General features: G+C 41.4%; 1 protein-coding gene across 1 annotated transcript in view; it reads left to right on the top strand.

Annotated features, from left to right (window-relative positions):
* Window positions 1-15,140, top strand: part of cdk8 (cyclin-dependent kinase 8) — a 48,227-nt gene extending 33,087 nt beyond the window's left edge. The window contains exons 7-13 of the mRNA NM_203915.1: window positions 1,860-2,003; window positions 2,339-2,408; window positions 4,613-4,685; window positions 5,758-5,855; window positions 6,402-6,480; window positions 11,625-11,783; window positions 14,180-15,140. Of these exons, the coding sequence (NP_989246.1) occupies window positions 1,860-2,003; window positions 2,339-2,408; window positions 4,613-4,685; window positions 5,758-5,855; window positions 6,402-6,480; window positions 11,625-11,783; window positions 14,180-14,305 (749 nt within the window). The 3' untranslated portion in view covers window positions 14,306-15,140. The remainder of the gene's footprint in view (window positions 1-1,859; window positions 2,004-2,338; window positions 2,409-4,612; window positions 4,686-5,757; window positions 5,856-6,401; window positions 6,481-11,624; window positions 11,784-14,179) is intronic.
* Window positions 15,141-15,636: the final 496 nt, after the last annotated feature.

Genomic DNA, 15,636 nt, shown 5'->3' with positions numbered 1-15,636 from the left:
TAGAGGAAAGGAGCTTCCATTTGAAGCAGCGTAGGTGGTTTTTCACGGTGAGGGCAGTGAGGTTATGGAATGCCCTTCCTAGTGATGTGGTAATGGCAGATTCTGTTAATGCCTTTAAGAGGGGCCTGGATGAGTTCTTGATCAATCAGAATATCCAAGGCTATTGTGATACTAATATCTACAGTTAGTACTAGTGGTTGTATATATAGTGTATGTATGTGAGTGTATAGATTGGTAGGTGTGGGTTAGGTGTGCTGGGTTTACTTGGATGGGTTGAACTTGATGGACACTGGTCTTTTTTCAACCCTATGTAACTATGTAACTATGTAAAATGAATGTTAAGGCTGGCACAATTAAATATGCACACATGCAAAACGTGTCTGTATGAATCATAGGGCTAAATGTATAGCCTTTCAGTTAGCGAAACATGAAAAGCTCAAAAGAACTCCGATACGTTTGTAGAAATTGTTAAGTTATTCATGGCAAATGGAATAAACATTCTTTTTAACTTTCAAGTCCGCATATATTAAAATTCAGTTCTCATGAATATTAAAAGTTTTCCATTTAACTTTTGTTGTGTTCCTTTTCCAATTGTATAGATTTTACATTTTTATTCCCCTCTTTGGATACGTTCTCTAATGGCTCATCTGTGTTTTTAAGTCAAAAAATGTTGCTGAGGATGGATGGTTCTCTAAAGTGGGTTTATCAGCTAATAATGCAACATTTTTATTTCCGTGACTGCAACAACAAAATCCAGTTGCTTAGCGCTGCAGCCTGGCATCTATTAATCCCATCAGTGCCTGTGGGCCTTCAGCAGTACAAATACAGGGCTTCCTGTAAGGTCAGCTGGCAGGGGTAATTAGTTTTCAGTTTTGCAGAAGGTGCTGTTATAAAGCCGGTCACACTGCTTTTTATACATTTGAGCGATTATGGAAATAGTATTATAAAGTTGTGTTGAGGCTCCAAGCAATTTGCTACCGGACTATAAAATTACAGTGCAGAGACAAGGAAAGATATTGAATTTAAATGGGATGTCATTTTGATATTAATTCTTCCTGGGCGCTTTCCATTCAAGTAAATGACTGAAAGCTCTGGTGGCCTAAGACTGCAATTAAAATATAATCCAGTGTAAACTTAGAGTAAAGCTGGTCATACATTATAAGATCCACTCATTTGGCAAGGTCTGCAGACTGGCAGATCTTTCTCTGATATATCCACCTAAGGTGGGCAATATCAGACTGATACGATGATTTGGCGGTAGGGGGATCGGGATGAGGGTCACATCGCATCAACAAGCTGATGAAGCCCTCGATCCAACCAGAAATCAGACCCGCCAGATATCGGTCAGATCTGTCTAAAGGTCCTCATACACTATAAGATCTGCTCGCTTGGCGATGTCACCAAGCGAGTGGATCTTCACCCGATATCCCCACCTACGGGTGGGTGATATCGGGTAGCAAGTAGCTTAAAAAAAAAAATAATCCGATCGTTTGGCCCTGGTGCCAAACAATCTGATTACATTTGCGGCCATGGGGCAGTCGGTTTGGGGACCGCATCAACGAGCCGATGCGGTCCCTGATCCGACTGGATTTTCTAACCTGGCCGATCGAGATCTGGCCAATTTCAGGCCAGATATCGGTCGGCCAGGCCGCTCGGTTCTGCCCATACACAGGCCAATTAGCTGCCGAATCGGTCCAAGGGACCCAATACACGGGCATATAAGCTGCCGAATCTTTCCAGCAGGTTAAATCTGCCCATGTGTGGCTACATTTAGAGACCTAAAGTACAGTTTAAGCTTAATGTGTATAATTATCTTGTACTAATGCATTTTCTTTTGTGTTCTTTGTTTGTCTTTCAAGATATTTGGGCTATAGGATGTATATTTGCAGAGCTTCTAACGTCGGAGCCAATTTTTCATTGTCGACAGGAAGATATCAAAACTAGTAACCCTTATCATCATGACCAGCTGGATAGAATATTTAATGTCATGGGATTTCCTGCAGGTATACATTTCTACACGAAGTTTAAATAAACGGAAACACTGGGAGTTGGCTGGATCTGTCATTTGAACAGCACTCAGAATGGGCCAGTATACAAAATGTTGGCTAGCTCATGTATAATGTATATATATTAAAATGTATATGACAATGATCATTAAAAATGTTAAAATGATCATGTCTTTTAAATTTGTCTGTGGAGCCCATGGGTAAATGTAGTCGCAATGGAAGCCCACATTTGCCCTACAGGCCTCAAGTTGGCTAGCTTTGGATTAAAATGTGAAATGTCAAGTCCTTCTTTTTTATGGAGGTAAACTTTATTTTATAATCCATTTGTTTAGATAAAGATTGGGAAGACATTAAAAAGATGCCTGAGCATTCAACTCTAATAAAGGACTTCCGCAGGAATACGTAAGTAAACACAAACACATTTGTAAAGGCTCTGCTATAGCGTTAAACAGTCGAGCAGTTGGGTGCATTGAGCAAATAGCAAACACAGCAGATGGGGTGATTGGCAACAAAGAAACTTGACACTGCTAGTGGTCAGATTGTTATGAAAAATGTATAAAACAGATCAATGCACGTTCCCTGGTCCCCTGTCCCACTAGTAATTTAGTAACTAACCTTGGAGTGCTCCCACTACCCTCCAAATATTTACAAATCTTGACAAAGCTGTTATACAAGCAGAACCTCCCAGAGCTGTTGGGGCCTTTGCCTTTAATCTGCAGTAAAAGCTCTAAAGAAATTGCAGTGAGGATCTTCTGCAGACATACCCTGGTGCAGTTTGTTATGAACAGGAGCACCAGCACAGGGTATCAGGTACGCAGTCCCCCCCCCCCAGTGGTTTGAACTTTCCTTCTACTTTTAAGAGAATACTGTAGATGTACAGAGAAAGAATATAAGCAGTAATATTTGTGTTTGTGGAAGTAACCAATCATAGTTTTCCACCAACCCCGCAAGTGCCTTCTCTGAGTTAAATTACTTAGCTCTTGTATACTCCCTCGGCTAACTTCTCCTTCACTGCCTTGCTTGTGCTTTTCCATCTTTATACCCTGCTTTTGTGGTAAGTGCATTGATTCACTGACCCCTGAAGGATTACACTAGGTCAGGGGTAGGGAACCTTGGCTCTCCAGCAGTGATAAAACTACAAATCCCAGCAAGCATTTTCCTTAATTAACCATGACTGTGGCTGTCAGACTCCTGCAATGCATTGTGGGACTGGTAGTTCCATAACAGCTGGAGAGCCAAGGTTCCCTACCCCTGCACTAGGTGTCCATGCCTAGGTACAACATCCCAGAATTCTGCCATATACAGCACTGCATTGAGGGAAGGTAAAATAATCCTCACAAAGGAATCATTTAATAAAAAAAAAACAGCATTGTGTAAAAAAGGATGTGTATTAGAAAAATCACATAATCTAAGCCAAAATTGCTTACTTAGAAAGGGTCAGATACATTGGTATGCATTTACATACTCCTCTATACTTCTAGGGGCTGATTTACTAATCCACGAATCCGAATCCCGAATGGGAAAAAATCAGATTGGAAACAAACATTTTGCAACTTTTTCGTATTTTTTGCGATTTTTTTGTCACTGTCGCAACTTTTTCGTAGCCGTTACGACTTGCGCGAATTGTTGCGACTTTTTAATAGCCATTATGACTTTCGTGAATTGTTGCGACTTTTGCATAGCCTTTATGACTTTCGTGAATTGCCGCGACTTTTGCATAGCCAATATGACTTTCGCGAATTGTCGCAACTTTTTCGTATTGAGCGCTCGAAAAATTTGTGACTATTTGCGAAAAAGTCGCAAAATAATGATCATTACGAAAAAAACGCATTCGGACGCTTTTTGGATGTTCGTGGATTAGTAAATGTGCCCCCTAGTATCTACTATTCCTTTCTGTTATGTTCATTTAAAAATTATGTTTTGTGGGGGTTAGATTTTCACCCTTTAGCACACATAGTCCTTACAAACACCTGCACTGTGGAACGCACAATGGAATGTTTGTGCATCGGAATTGCTGAAAGATTGCCAGGAACCTTGTGCCATCCAACCTGATAGGCTGCAAACCAAACCAATGGAATTTGTCAGTCAAATGCCAGATCTGCACTTAAAAATGCACAGCATAACATGTATATCACTATGAAAGTATTCACAAATACATAGATAGTTTGGGTTGAAAAAGACAAAAGTCCAGGTTAACAGTTGGCAAAACCTTTTATTTTATAGTTTATATTTGTCCTGAATGAATAATGGCAGCAGTAGTGTTTGGTAAAGTAGGAATAAAGGTCTGTGGTCATTTTCATGGTTGTTTTTTCAAGGGGCCCTAGCCCAAACCATTAAGCTTATAAGCTATTATGACATTCCAACAATTCTGTGCTTCCAACTTTGTGGAAACTGGTTTAGGGAAGGCCCTTTCCTGGTACTGCACAATAATGCCCCCCCCCCCCCATGCAGAAAGTGGGAGAACTAGACTGGCCTGCACAAAGCCCTAACCGCAACCCAACTTATCAATGCCTGGGGAGGATACCTTGGAAGATACTGTGTGTGTGGCTGTGTGTATTTTAGTACTGTAGGACTTCTGGCATATTATCCATATTTTGATGTTTCAGGTACACCAACTGCAGCCTTATAAAATACATGGAAAAGCATAAAGTAAAACCAGACAGCAAAACATTCCACTTGGTAAGTTCTTATGTGGTGTCCAGCATAGTGTTCTCTGTGTCAGTGTCTGGAATCTGGTACAAACAGTAAAAGTGATTGCTTTTAACCCTCAAACTATTCATGTAGAGTCAAGTTGTAACCCTTACATCACCTGCAGATGTGCAGAATCCATTTCCTCTCTGCTCTGCTCTTGGCTTGTTCCCCATCAGCACAATGGTCCTTGTATTGCCATTTTTGTCTTGGTGCTGTCACTGTGTCCGTAATAAGGAAACTGGGGCACTGCATCACAAAAAGGGATGGCTGTCGTTAAACGGACATTGTCATTGTGAAATTACCCCTTATTATATACGGGTATGGGATCGGTTATTCTGAAACCTGTTATCCAGAAAGCACTGAATTACGGGAAAACCATCTCCCATAGACTCCATTTTCATCAAACAATTCTAATGTTTAAAAATGATTTCCCTTTTCTCTGTAATTCTTAAACCATAGACTTGTACTTAATCCCAACTAAAATTATTCCATTTCGGAGGCAAATCAATCCTATTGGGCTTGTTTCAAGTTAAGTGATCCAAATTACAGAAAAATCCCTTATCTGGGAAAACCCCAAGTCTGGATGATAGGTCCCATATCTGTATTAAGTTACAAGTTTTATAATAGCATCATTTTACACATATTTTAATAGTGGTGCAGTATTTTCTTTCACCCTTGGGGTTTGCATTTGATGTTTGGTGCTTCATCTGCTTTATCTGTGACAGTCGGCAATAGGTACTTTTTTTTAACTTTTTATCAGCCACAGAACAGTAGAAAGGTGGCCATACTGCATCAATCCCTGTGACACCTGGGGGGGGCTCTCACACTTGTACCTTTGTGTGCCTCCCATTGAAGCCACAAGAGGGGGGAGTTCTCAATCACCACAAAATAGTTGGTGAGTTTCTCCCATTTTTGTTTCCCAAAATTCATTGGGTAATATAACAAATTGGTTCCAGGCAAAAGTAAACACTTATTCTGATAAGTAGTCATAGGTGGGCTAAACCTTATACTCATCATGTGCTAATGTGTGATTATTAACACTATATACTTTGTTTCTAAGCTTCAGAAATTGCTCACAATGGACCCAATCAAAAGAATTTCCTCAGAGCAAGCTATGCAGGATCCATATTTTCTAGAAGATCCACTTCCTACTTCAGAGTGAGTAACTGGTTCATTACAGATTTTTTTTAGAGAGTGAGATATATAATATATTAATATATAAATGTATTATATATATAATTATGCAATATTAAGCAGACTTCACCGAACAGTTGCTAATTCACTAACTTTAATTATTTGGCAGCAGTGGGGAAATTGTATACGATTTTAATTGGGTGCTTGTTCCCACTCCGTTCCATCTGCTACTTGTGCTCCGGAGTCGCTCTATCCTGTGTAGTCCCCTTATATATATTATACACACGTACACCTCAGACACTTGACGTAAGGCACTTTGATGCTTTCTCCATAGCTGCCAAGTTAGTAGCAAGTTAGGAAAGTATTGAAGGAAAAAAACTGGAATTCACTCTTTATAAATCCCCTGAATGCTGGCAGCCGTACAGTGTAATGGTTTGATGGCAGAGCAGTACAATGAATTGCACAGCCTGCCAAATATTGAAAGATAACCCAGAGGGGGGAAGAGAACGATGTTTAAGTGATGATCACACACTCATTAGACAGAGGATAACCAGTGCTGTTTCTTGCCAGTGTTTTTGCAGGCTGCCAGATTCCATATCCCAAGCGAGAGTTTTTGACAGAAGAGGAACCCGATGATAAGGGAGACAAAGTAAGCTTTGAGATTTTGCATTCTTTTTCCTTTAACTCTTGCTAACCCCAAACTGTTTAACCTGTTGCTAGAATTTTGCACTAGTGAATAGGTACTCTGGGTGCAAACCCAAAATTAGTCCTGCATAGTGCAAGCTAATCTCCAATATACATTAAAGGTATTCTGTCAGGGGATAACATGTTTTTTTTTTTTTTTTTTTTTTTTACAAAGTGCATCTGTTAATAGCACTCCCCCAGCAGAATCCTGCGCTGTGATTCGTTTTTCAAAAGAGCAAACAGATTTTATTATATTTAATTTTGAAATTTGACATGTGGCTAGCCATATTCTTCATTTCCTAGGTGCCCTTAATCATGTGACTGCTAAACTTCTGTCTCACTTTACTGCTGAGCTGCAAGTTGGAGTGATTGCACTCCTTCTCAGCAGCCAGCAGAACAATGGGAAGGTAGCAAGATAGCAGCTCCCAATAGGTATCAGAATAGCACTCAATAGTAAGAAATCCAAGTCTGGCTTGGGACTCCTCCAGTTACATGGGAGTAGGAGAAACAATAGGTTAGCTGAAAGCAGTTCTAATGTGTAGCGCTGGCTCCTTCTGAAAGCTTAGACTCAGGCACAATGCACTGAGATGGCGCCTACACACCAATATTACAGCTAAATTATTTGTAATGACCACAGTGTATTTTCTTAAATGTACACTATAAAAATCATGTTTTAAACAGTTTCAGTAATGTATAAAGTTATTTGTAATCGTCATTGATAGGACTATTTTACTAGTGCCTGCTGTTCTGCTGCAACGTATTGTGGGAAACAGAGGCTTGGCTGACTACTGCAACATTGTTTCAATGGTTTATGTAGTCAGAACCAGCAGGCTATGGACAGATACTGCTTTCAGTAGCAATTATATTTGCTTATATTATTTAAATTGTATTTTTACATTAGTAATTACTGCAGTACACAAGCTGAGAGTCAGCCTAACATTAAAACAGCGCTTTGTGGTGCTAAAACACACAATTGTGCATTTTGTCACCAAAACCTGTGCTTGCCCCTGGGCTGACACAGTGGCTAGGAGCCACTTGAATGGGCAGTATAATCCAACACACACTTGGAGCATCCCCCTATTGTTTCCTAAGGTCTGGGATATTAATGTATAATTGGTTGGTGCATGGTGCTGTTAAATAAGCATGCATTTCATTTTGGAAATTTCACATTGCCTCTGGCTTAGAGAGGAAATAAAAGCCTTTGAAGCAAGCGCTAGAGCTTATTGCCTATTAGTAGCAGAATGGTGCTGCCCAGGTGTTTGGGAACGTGTCATGGTTTGGAAACGATGACATCACTGAGCAGATGTTGTTATATGGGCACTGGCGCCCGCGATGTAGGAAAGAGGGCACTCCTCATGAGCTAATGGAAATAGCGTTTAGCATCATCCTCTCACATCTGGCACGAGGCTGTTCCACATTATTCTTGGTGAGAACAATTTTCCTATAGCCTGTGTTTTATTCTGTTACAGTGAATGTTGTCAGAACAGGTTTGTCTTACAAATCTAAATATTTTGTGTGCTTGTATGGCTGGCCCTCTTAGATTCGGCCGATAGCCAGCCTGAAGGTCATTGAGGGTGAGATTGGAAATGAAGACATTTTGCTCCCCTGGATATTGTTGAAACTATAGCAGAATGGCTGAGGCACCAATGTTTTTCTATATCAGTAACATTGTTATGAGCTAACCAGAGGCCTGGCCAACAGTTAGACCTCCAGGGAGTTGGACTGGGATACCTGGGGCCACCAGAGAACCTCACCCCAAGGGACCACCAAACATACACCCGCCCCACTATGTACATGGACTAGTCAAAAATATGGGCCTTAGATTTTAGGCCCCTCTTCTTGTACCCAGACAAGCCTGTATGGTTACTACAGAAAATATACAAGGAGCACTCTATAAACCCCAGATACGCCAGTAAATTGACTGCAGAAATGTAAAATGAGCATATTAAGCCCAAACATGCCAGTAAGATCAAAGCAGAAATGGACAGTGGTCCTTTTGTTAACCCCAGACGTGCCAGAAAGACCACGCCAGACAATGGATGAGCATGTTAACACCAGATATCCTTCCAGTTTATCTGAGAGTGTAACTTGAATAATGAGCCAGACCATGAGTATCCAAATGCAGACTTAAATATCCGTACATGTACAGGACCTGTTATCCAGGATGGCCGGGACCTGAGGTTTTCCAGATAAAGGGGTATTTCTGTAATTTGGATCTCCATATCTTAAGTCTACTAAAAATTATTTAAACATTAAATAAACCCAAAAGGATTGTTTTGTCACCAGTAAGGATTGATTATATCTTAGTTGGGATCAAGTTAGTGCTGGGCGGTATACCGGTAAAAACCGATCACCGTTTTTTTTTTTGAAACCAATATGAATTTTCTACATACCCCCATACCGGTGTGCTGAATACTTCCGGGTGCGCACGTGATGTCAGCGCGCACGTGATGTCAGCGCGCACGTGATGTCAGCGCGCACGTGATGTCAGCGCGCACGTGACGTCAGCGCGCACACTCTACAAAAGCGCCATCGCTAGAACGCATTCAGAGTCGGATACCAATGTGAGCTGTTGGGGGGTGCCTGGCCAGTAATTATATTTTATGTGAAGGGGATGGGTGGGGTGGGTGGGTTATACTTATGTGAAGGGGATGGGGTTGTGTTTGGGGGGGTGGGATGGGGTGGGGTGGGGGGTTATATTTATGTGAAGGGGATGCGGGGGTGTTTGGGGTGGGGGTGGGTGGGTGGGTTATACTTATGTGAAGGGGATGGGGTTGTGTTTGGGGGGGTGGGATGGGGTGGGGGGTTATATTTATGTGAAGGGGATGGGGGGGTGTTTGGGGTGGGGGTGGGGGGGTTATACTTATGTGAAGGGGATGGGGTTGTGTTTGGGGGGGGTGGGGGGTTATATTTATGTGAAGGGGATGGGGGGGTGTTTGGGGTGGGGTGGGGGGTGTGTGTGCGGATGGGGGGGTGTTTGGGGTGGGGGGGTGCGTGCGGATGGGGGGGTGTTTGGGGTGGGGGGGTGCGTGCGGATGGGGGGGTGGGGGGGCTGCGTGCGGATGGGGGGGTGTTTGGGGTGGTCACCTAATCATGCATGGGGGAAAAAAAATACCGTCAAATACCGTGATACCGATATAATTTTGAAAAATACTGTGATATAAATTTTTGGTCATACCGCCCAGCACTAGATCAAGTACAGGTACTGTTTTATTATTACAGAGAAAAGGGAATAATTTAACCATGAAATAAACCCAATATGATTGTTCTGCCCCCAATAAGGGGTAATTATATCTTAGTTGGGATCATGTACAGGTACTGTTTTATTATTACAGAGAAAAGGGAATCATTTAACCATGAAATAAACCCAATATGATTGTTCTGCCCCCAATAAGGGGTAATTATATCTTAGTTGGGATCATGTACAAGGTACTGTTTTATTATTACAGAAGAAAGGAAATCATTCTTAAAAATGTGAATTTTAATTAAAATGGAGTCTATGGGAGATGGCCTTCCTGTAATTTGGAGCTTTTTGGATTAAGGGTTTCCAGATAACAGATCCTGTACCTTTTATATAACATTGCTTGTCCAGCCATTAGGAGCACAGGGTTGAGAATACATTGATTTTTTTCCCCCTCTAAAGCCTCACAGAATGACTGGATTCAGAGCAATTAATGGCCTGCACCGCTAGCCCTGTGACTAATATGAGCCAATTAAAAAAAACCACACCTCACAACTTCCCTCGGGTTGTACCTGGGGGGGCGGGTATACATGGTTTAGTTACGTACCTAATCAATAGATTACTTTTACACATGGTAAGGGAAACAATTTCTTCACAAGGGATCAATTCCAGACAATAATATTCCCTGTAGCGGACAGTTGAGGTGTCTGTAATGAACCCATTTAATCACTCTGGGAACAATAACTGCACAGGTAATTAATCTCTGAGAAATCCTTCCTCCACATCTGCAGTAGATGTTCTACACACATCTAATTACTTTAAAGTACCCTGTAGGGGTAGGTAATGAATGGCACCATCAGCGGTGTAGCTATAGAGAAAGCAGGCTCCGTTTTGGTTTTTGATGGTGCAGTCAATGACTGGGTCCCCTACAGAATTACTCCCTGTATCTGGCTAAAGGAGTCTTTGCATGGAGGTGCCACCCCAGTGAGCTTGGATTATCTGGAGGTTTCCTATGAACACACACATAACATGCAATAGCACAGGAGTTAGGGAATATTGCTGCGCAATACTAGGGCCAATTGTACCCCAAACCTTGGGAGGGATGGCCTCTTTTTAGCACACACTAAAATGGTTGTTACAAGGAGTTATACTAACCCTTTAATGCATACATAGGGAGCCAGCCCTTTATGTTAACCTTTTGCATTGTATAATTGTCTGTGCTACCCAATATCTATATACAAATAGCACAATAGTTCTAAATATAGTTGTACTTGAATATAGTGTTTGTTCTTTTTCTGTTTGCAAGTACCGACTCTTTTGTTCTCCGCAAGTTTGTTATGCGGCTGTTTCAGTCTGCTAAAAATGTTTAATGAATGTTTATTGGAAAGTTGCTCTTATTTACACTATGCACAAATAAAAACAATTTTTGGGTGGACTTTTTTTTATAATATATGAGATATATATATATATATATATATATATATATATATATATATATATATATATATATATATATATATATATATATATATATATATATATATATATATATATAGCGAACCCAGGGTGGCACTCTGCTTCAGCTCTTAGCTCGGGTGCAAGGTAAATGATTTAAATATCCAAAAAAGACCAGCAACACCGAGTTATGTTCCAAAAACAATCAATTGTGTATTAAAAACACATGAACAGAACATGGCTGTTCATGCGTTTTTAATACACAATTGATTGTTTTTGGAACATAACTCTGTGTTGCTGGTCTTTTTTGGATATATATATATATATATATATATATATATATGGGCTGGGGCCACCAGTGACATTACAAAATATAATATTTTAGGCCAATTCTTGATATTTTCAAAACTATTTTTTCCAGTTTTCCTTTGGATGTTCCTTTAAACCTTGTTTATCTTTTTTAATCCTTAAAGAAAAACCAACAGCAGCAGCAAGGCAATAACCATACTAATGGAACCGGTCACCCAGGAAACCAAGATAACAGTCACGCACAAGGGCCACCTTTAAAGAAAGTGAGAGTTGTACCCCCTACCACTACCTCAGGTGGGCTCATAATGACCTCAGACTATCAGGTAACATGCCTTTGTGTCTCACTTCTCTCTATCCCTCATACCCCTTTACATAGGATTGCACAAACAGAACCACTGTGGGACTGTATAGCCACTTTACTGCAGCACCTATTTGCATGGGGGCCGCTGTGCTCGACACTAACCCCCATATGTAATTAAAGGCACAGAGTTTGCCCAAGAGCAGTAACCCATGGCAACCAATAAGATGTTTGCTTTTAAACAAGTAACCAGTAAAAGCTGCCTGCAGATTGGTTGCTATATGTTACTGCTCCTGGGCCTTTTATTACATAAGTCCCTTAGGGACTTTTTTTTTTTTGTATAGTGTGTAAGCCAACATCAGCGGTGGTGTTCCCCAGGCACCCAATCAGCAATTAGATTTGACCAGTCACCTACAAGTTACAAAACAAAAGCAAAGATCTGATTGGTTGGTATGGGCAACATCACCTGTCATGTTGGCGTAAACACTATAATAAATATGCCACTAAATGCTTTGTTCTACATCCACTTTAAAGGAAGTATTTTTTCTGGCTCTTTTATGGTAGGAATAAATCTATAAGCTACACTTGCACATGGAAACCACATTTTCAGTACAAAAATAGGAACCCTAGGTAATTTTGATATGAGTAAAGCAGTTGTTTTTCCTCTTAGTGCACTTTGTTATTTTGATTTACAGAGAGTCATTGCGGGTAACTGAGCTCCTGAGCCTTGGAGTTCATTGTATTCACCCTGCATTTGGGCAAGAGTGCACTAACTGGAAATAGAATGGAAATACAGTTCTCTGCTTTACTTGGCCGCTTCTGAATGCAGAGAGTAGAGACAGATCATTGAGCTTTAACTTTTATTCATCAATTTGCTGTGGATCTTCAGTTTGTTTTTTTTTTTCCCTTTATGGTTTTTGAATTATTTAGCATTAGTGCAGCACATCTCCAGTTTAGAATGTCTAGGGTCCAGTTAAGCCTAGCAACAGTGGTTTATAGCAGAGACTGCAAGGTTAATAAAGGAGCGCCTGAATAAGATAGATCAGTGCTGTCCAACTTCTGCGGTGCCGAGGGCCGGAATTTCTCGCGCATACATGGCGGAGGGCCACTAATGGAAGCCACTCCCCCCTTTAAACCACACCCACCCATGGCCTGTGTGTGCCATACTCTGCCCTACCCTGCCTGTGTGCCATACTCTACCTGCCATATGCTGCCTGTGTGTGCGCCATACTCTGCCCTACCCTGCCTGTGTGTGCCATAGTCTGCCTGCCCTACCCTGCCTGTGTGTGCCATAGTCTGCCTGCCCTACCCTGCCTGAGTGTGCCATACTCTGCCTGCCCTACCCTGCCTGTGTGTTCAATACCCTCCCTGTCCTATGCTGCCTGTTTGTGCCATACCCTCCCTGCCCCATGCTGCCTATGTGCCATACTCTGCCTACCCTATGCTGCCTACACACAGGCCTGAGGTGTGAAGAGGTGAACAATGTGGGTGATTACAGCCTGAGCCTGAGGTGTGAACACTGCAGGGGGTAAACAATGCATAGATTAAAAGGTGTGAACAGTACAGGGGATTACATATTTAAACAATACAGGGGGATTACAGCCTGAATCTGAGGTGAGAACCATGCAGGGGGCAGTTAATCTCAGTACTGATACCATTTAATGCTTATACAAGGGTAAACCATCAAAGCAGCCAGACAGGTGGGGGGCCACACAGAGGGGGGCCGCCAGTTGGACAGCACTGAGATAGATGAAGGATAAGTCAAAATAGTAAGTAACAATAACATTGTAGCCTCACAGAGCAATATGTTTTTGGCTGATTGGGGCAATGACCCCCATTTGAAAGAAAAGCAGAAGAAGAATGCAACTGTTGCCAAAACAAAAAGAGATATAATAGAGATATAATATAATATTTCTATACTAAAAGGTAGCCTAAAGGTGAACTTGCCCTTTTACATGCTTTCAGGGTGCACTGCATTTAAAGCACTCATGGTTACTTGTCCCATGCCGACAGGGCCGTATTTACCATAAGTGGCCCTTGGGCACCTATATGGTAAACAGAAGACATGGGGTAAACAATCTCCACAGCCTGAGACACTGGGCAGTGAAAGGGCAGAGATGGCAGGCTGAGGTTGGTGCCTAGGGCAGGACTAAATACAGCCGTCAGTGGCCAACACTTGAACAAAATGCAATAATACATATGCAGTATTGTTATTTTTCTGCTTCAGTGCCTGCTGTCTCTGCTGTGATTGACATTTCAATACCCATAGCATTTAAATGTCCATTATAGGAATGGAATTATTATTTATAGACATGTACTCTGTATTATCATCTGTTTTATCAGTTCTATAGAGCCCCAATCCCCCCCATTCTTTTTAAATAACAGCTTTTTTTTCCCTTGTGATCTTACTTTTCCTTGAAGCGTTCCAATCCACATGCTGCTTATCAAAACCCTGGACCAAGCACATCACAACCTCAGAGCAGCATGGGGTATTCGTCTACCTCCCAGCAGCCTCCGCAGTACTCCCATCAGACCCACCGGTACTGAGCTGTACCCAAGGGAAACAACATCACAAAGTCAATGCACTGTTGCTTTGGCTGCAGGACTGAGCATGTAGCTGTCTGCCTGAAGCCTGGCTTTGGAATGTACTGTACAACCACACCTTCAAAATGTCCAGCAGCCAAGTTACACAACATTTCAGAGAATGTAGACCCCCCCCCCCCCCATGTGAAGGTTAAGAGTGCTAGCTCAGTTGGCGCAGTCGTGGATTTGCTACTTCCATAGTTTACTTGAATATGGTTCAAACTGACCAATGCATATTCTCTTCAGTGATGGTAGCAGTTGAAGCTGTGAAGTATGTTAGGAACAAACACTTTGTTTTTCATGGTGACTTCTCACAATATGATCTGACCAATAAGAAACGGTCTTCTCTGGTATGGACATTAACCAGCACGCTAAATCGTACTGCTGTTCTGTTTGCTACACGTTTCTTTCTGTATAGTTTTCAGGTGATACCAGATGATCACCTCCATCAGTGTTTTATAACCAGCAAATCTTGTTCCTCCGACACCTTCCCCCTAAACAAAAAGCAACAACGAAAAAAAAGCAACGTTTGGCCTTTATTTCCCCTTTACGAGCCTCCCAAAGATTCTATTTCAGCATAGGTTTTTAAGGACTTTTTAACTTGACTAGTATTAAAGCTGCTATCTGATATTAAATATACCAACCTGTTTGCAGAGGCAAACAAGGGCAACCGATCATCATCAACTTTTTTTTTGTTTGTTTTGTTTTTCCCCCCTGTTGGTGTTGCTGAATTGTGAGCATGCTATGGAGTTCTGACTAAATAAAAAGCAAAAAAAAAATAGTGAAAACAGAAAAAAAAGAAAAAATTGGTAATGAAATAATTGCCTCGCGAGGGTCGAGGCGCCTGTCCGGATCCTGTAAGCTGGCTTGGTGTAGTGTATTTCAATTCAACTCCCTCTTTTTCATTTTGTGGCCCCGCCCCTCATCCATAGGGTCGTCTCTGTTGGAGAATAAAAGGTAGAAAGGCCTTAGAATTTACAAGGATACAAAACTGTAACATACAATGTACTGTATCAGACTATTTTACATTAATGACAAGTATTCTGATTAAAAAAAAAAAAAAGAATTCAACATTGTTAACGCAAGGTGTTAAGTAATAAATTTATTTTTCATAAAACAATCTGTGTGTGGGGTTTTTTTGGGGGTTTTTTTTTGTGTTTTTTTCAGTGTGATGCTGTATAAATTGGAGATGTTTAAAGGGAGACCTACATGTTGCGAAGAAACCCAGAGAGGCGACTTTGGGCTGCTCCAGAGAGTGAAGGCAATGCATACAGTGGCTTGCAAAAGTATTCGGC

The sequence above is a fragment of the Xenopus tropicalis genome, chromosome 2, assembly GCF_000004195.4.
Source record: "Xenopus tropicalis strain Nigerian chromosome 2, UCB_Xtro_10.0, whole genome shotgun sequence".
Classification (NCBI taxonomy): domain Eukaryota; kingdom Metazoa; phylum Chordata; class Amphibia; order Anura; family Pipidae; genus Xenopus; species Xenopus tropicalis.
This window is presented reverse-complemented; position numbering and strand designations above follow the sequence as displayed.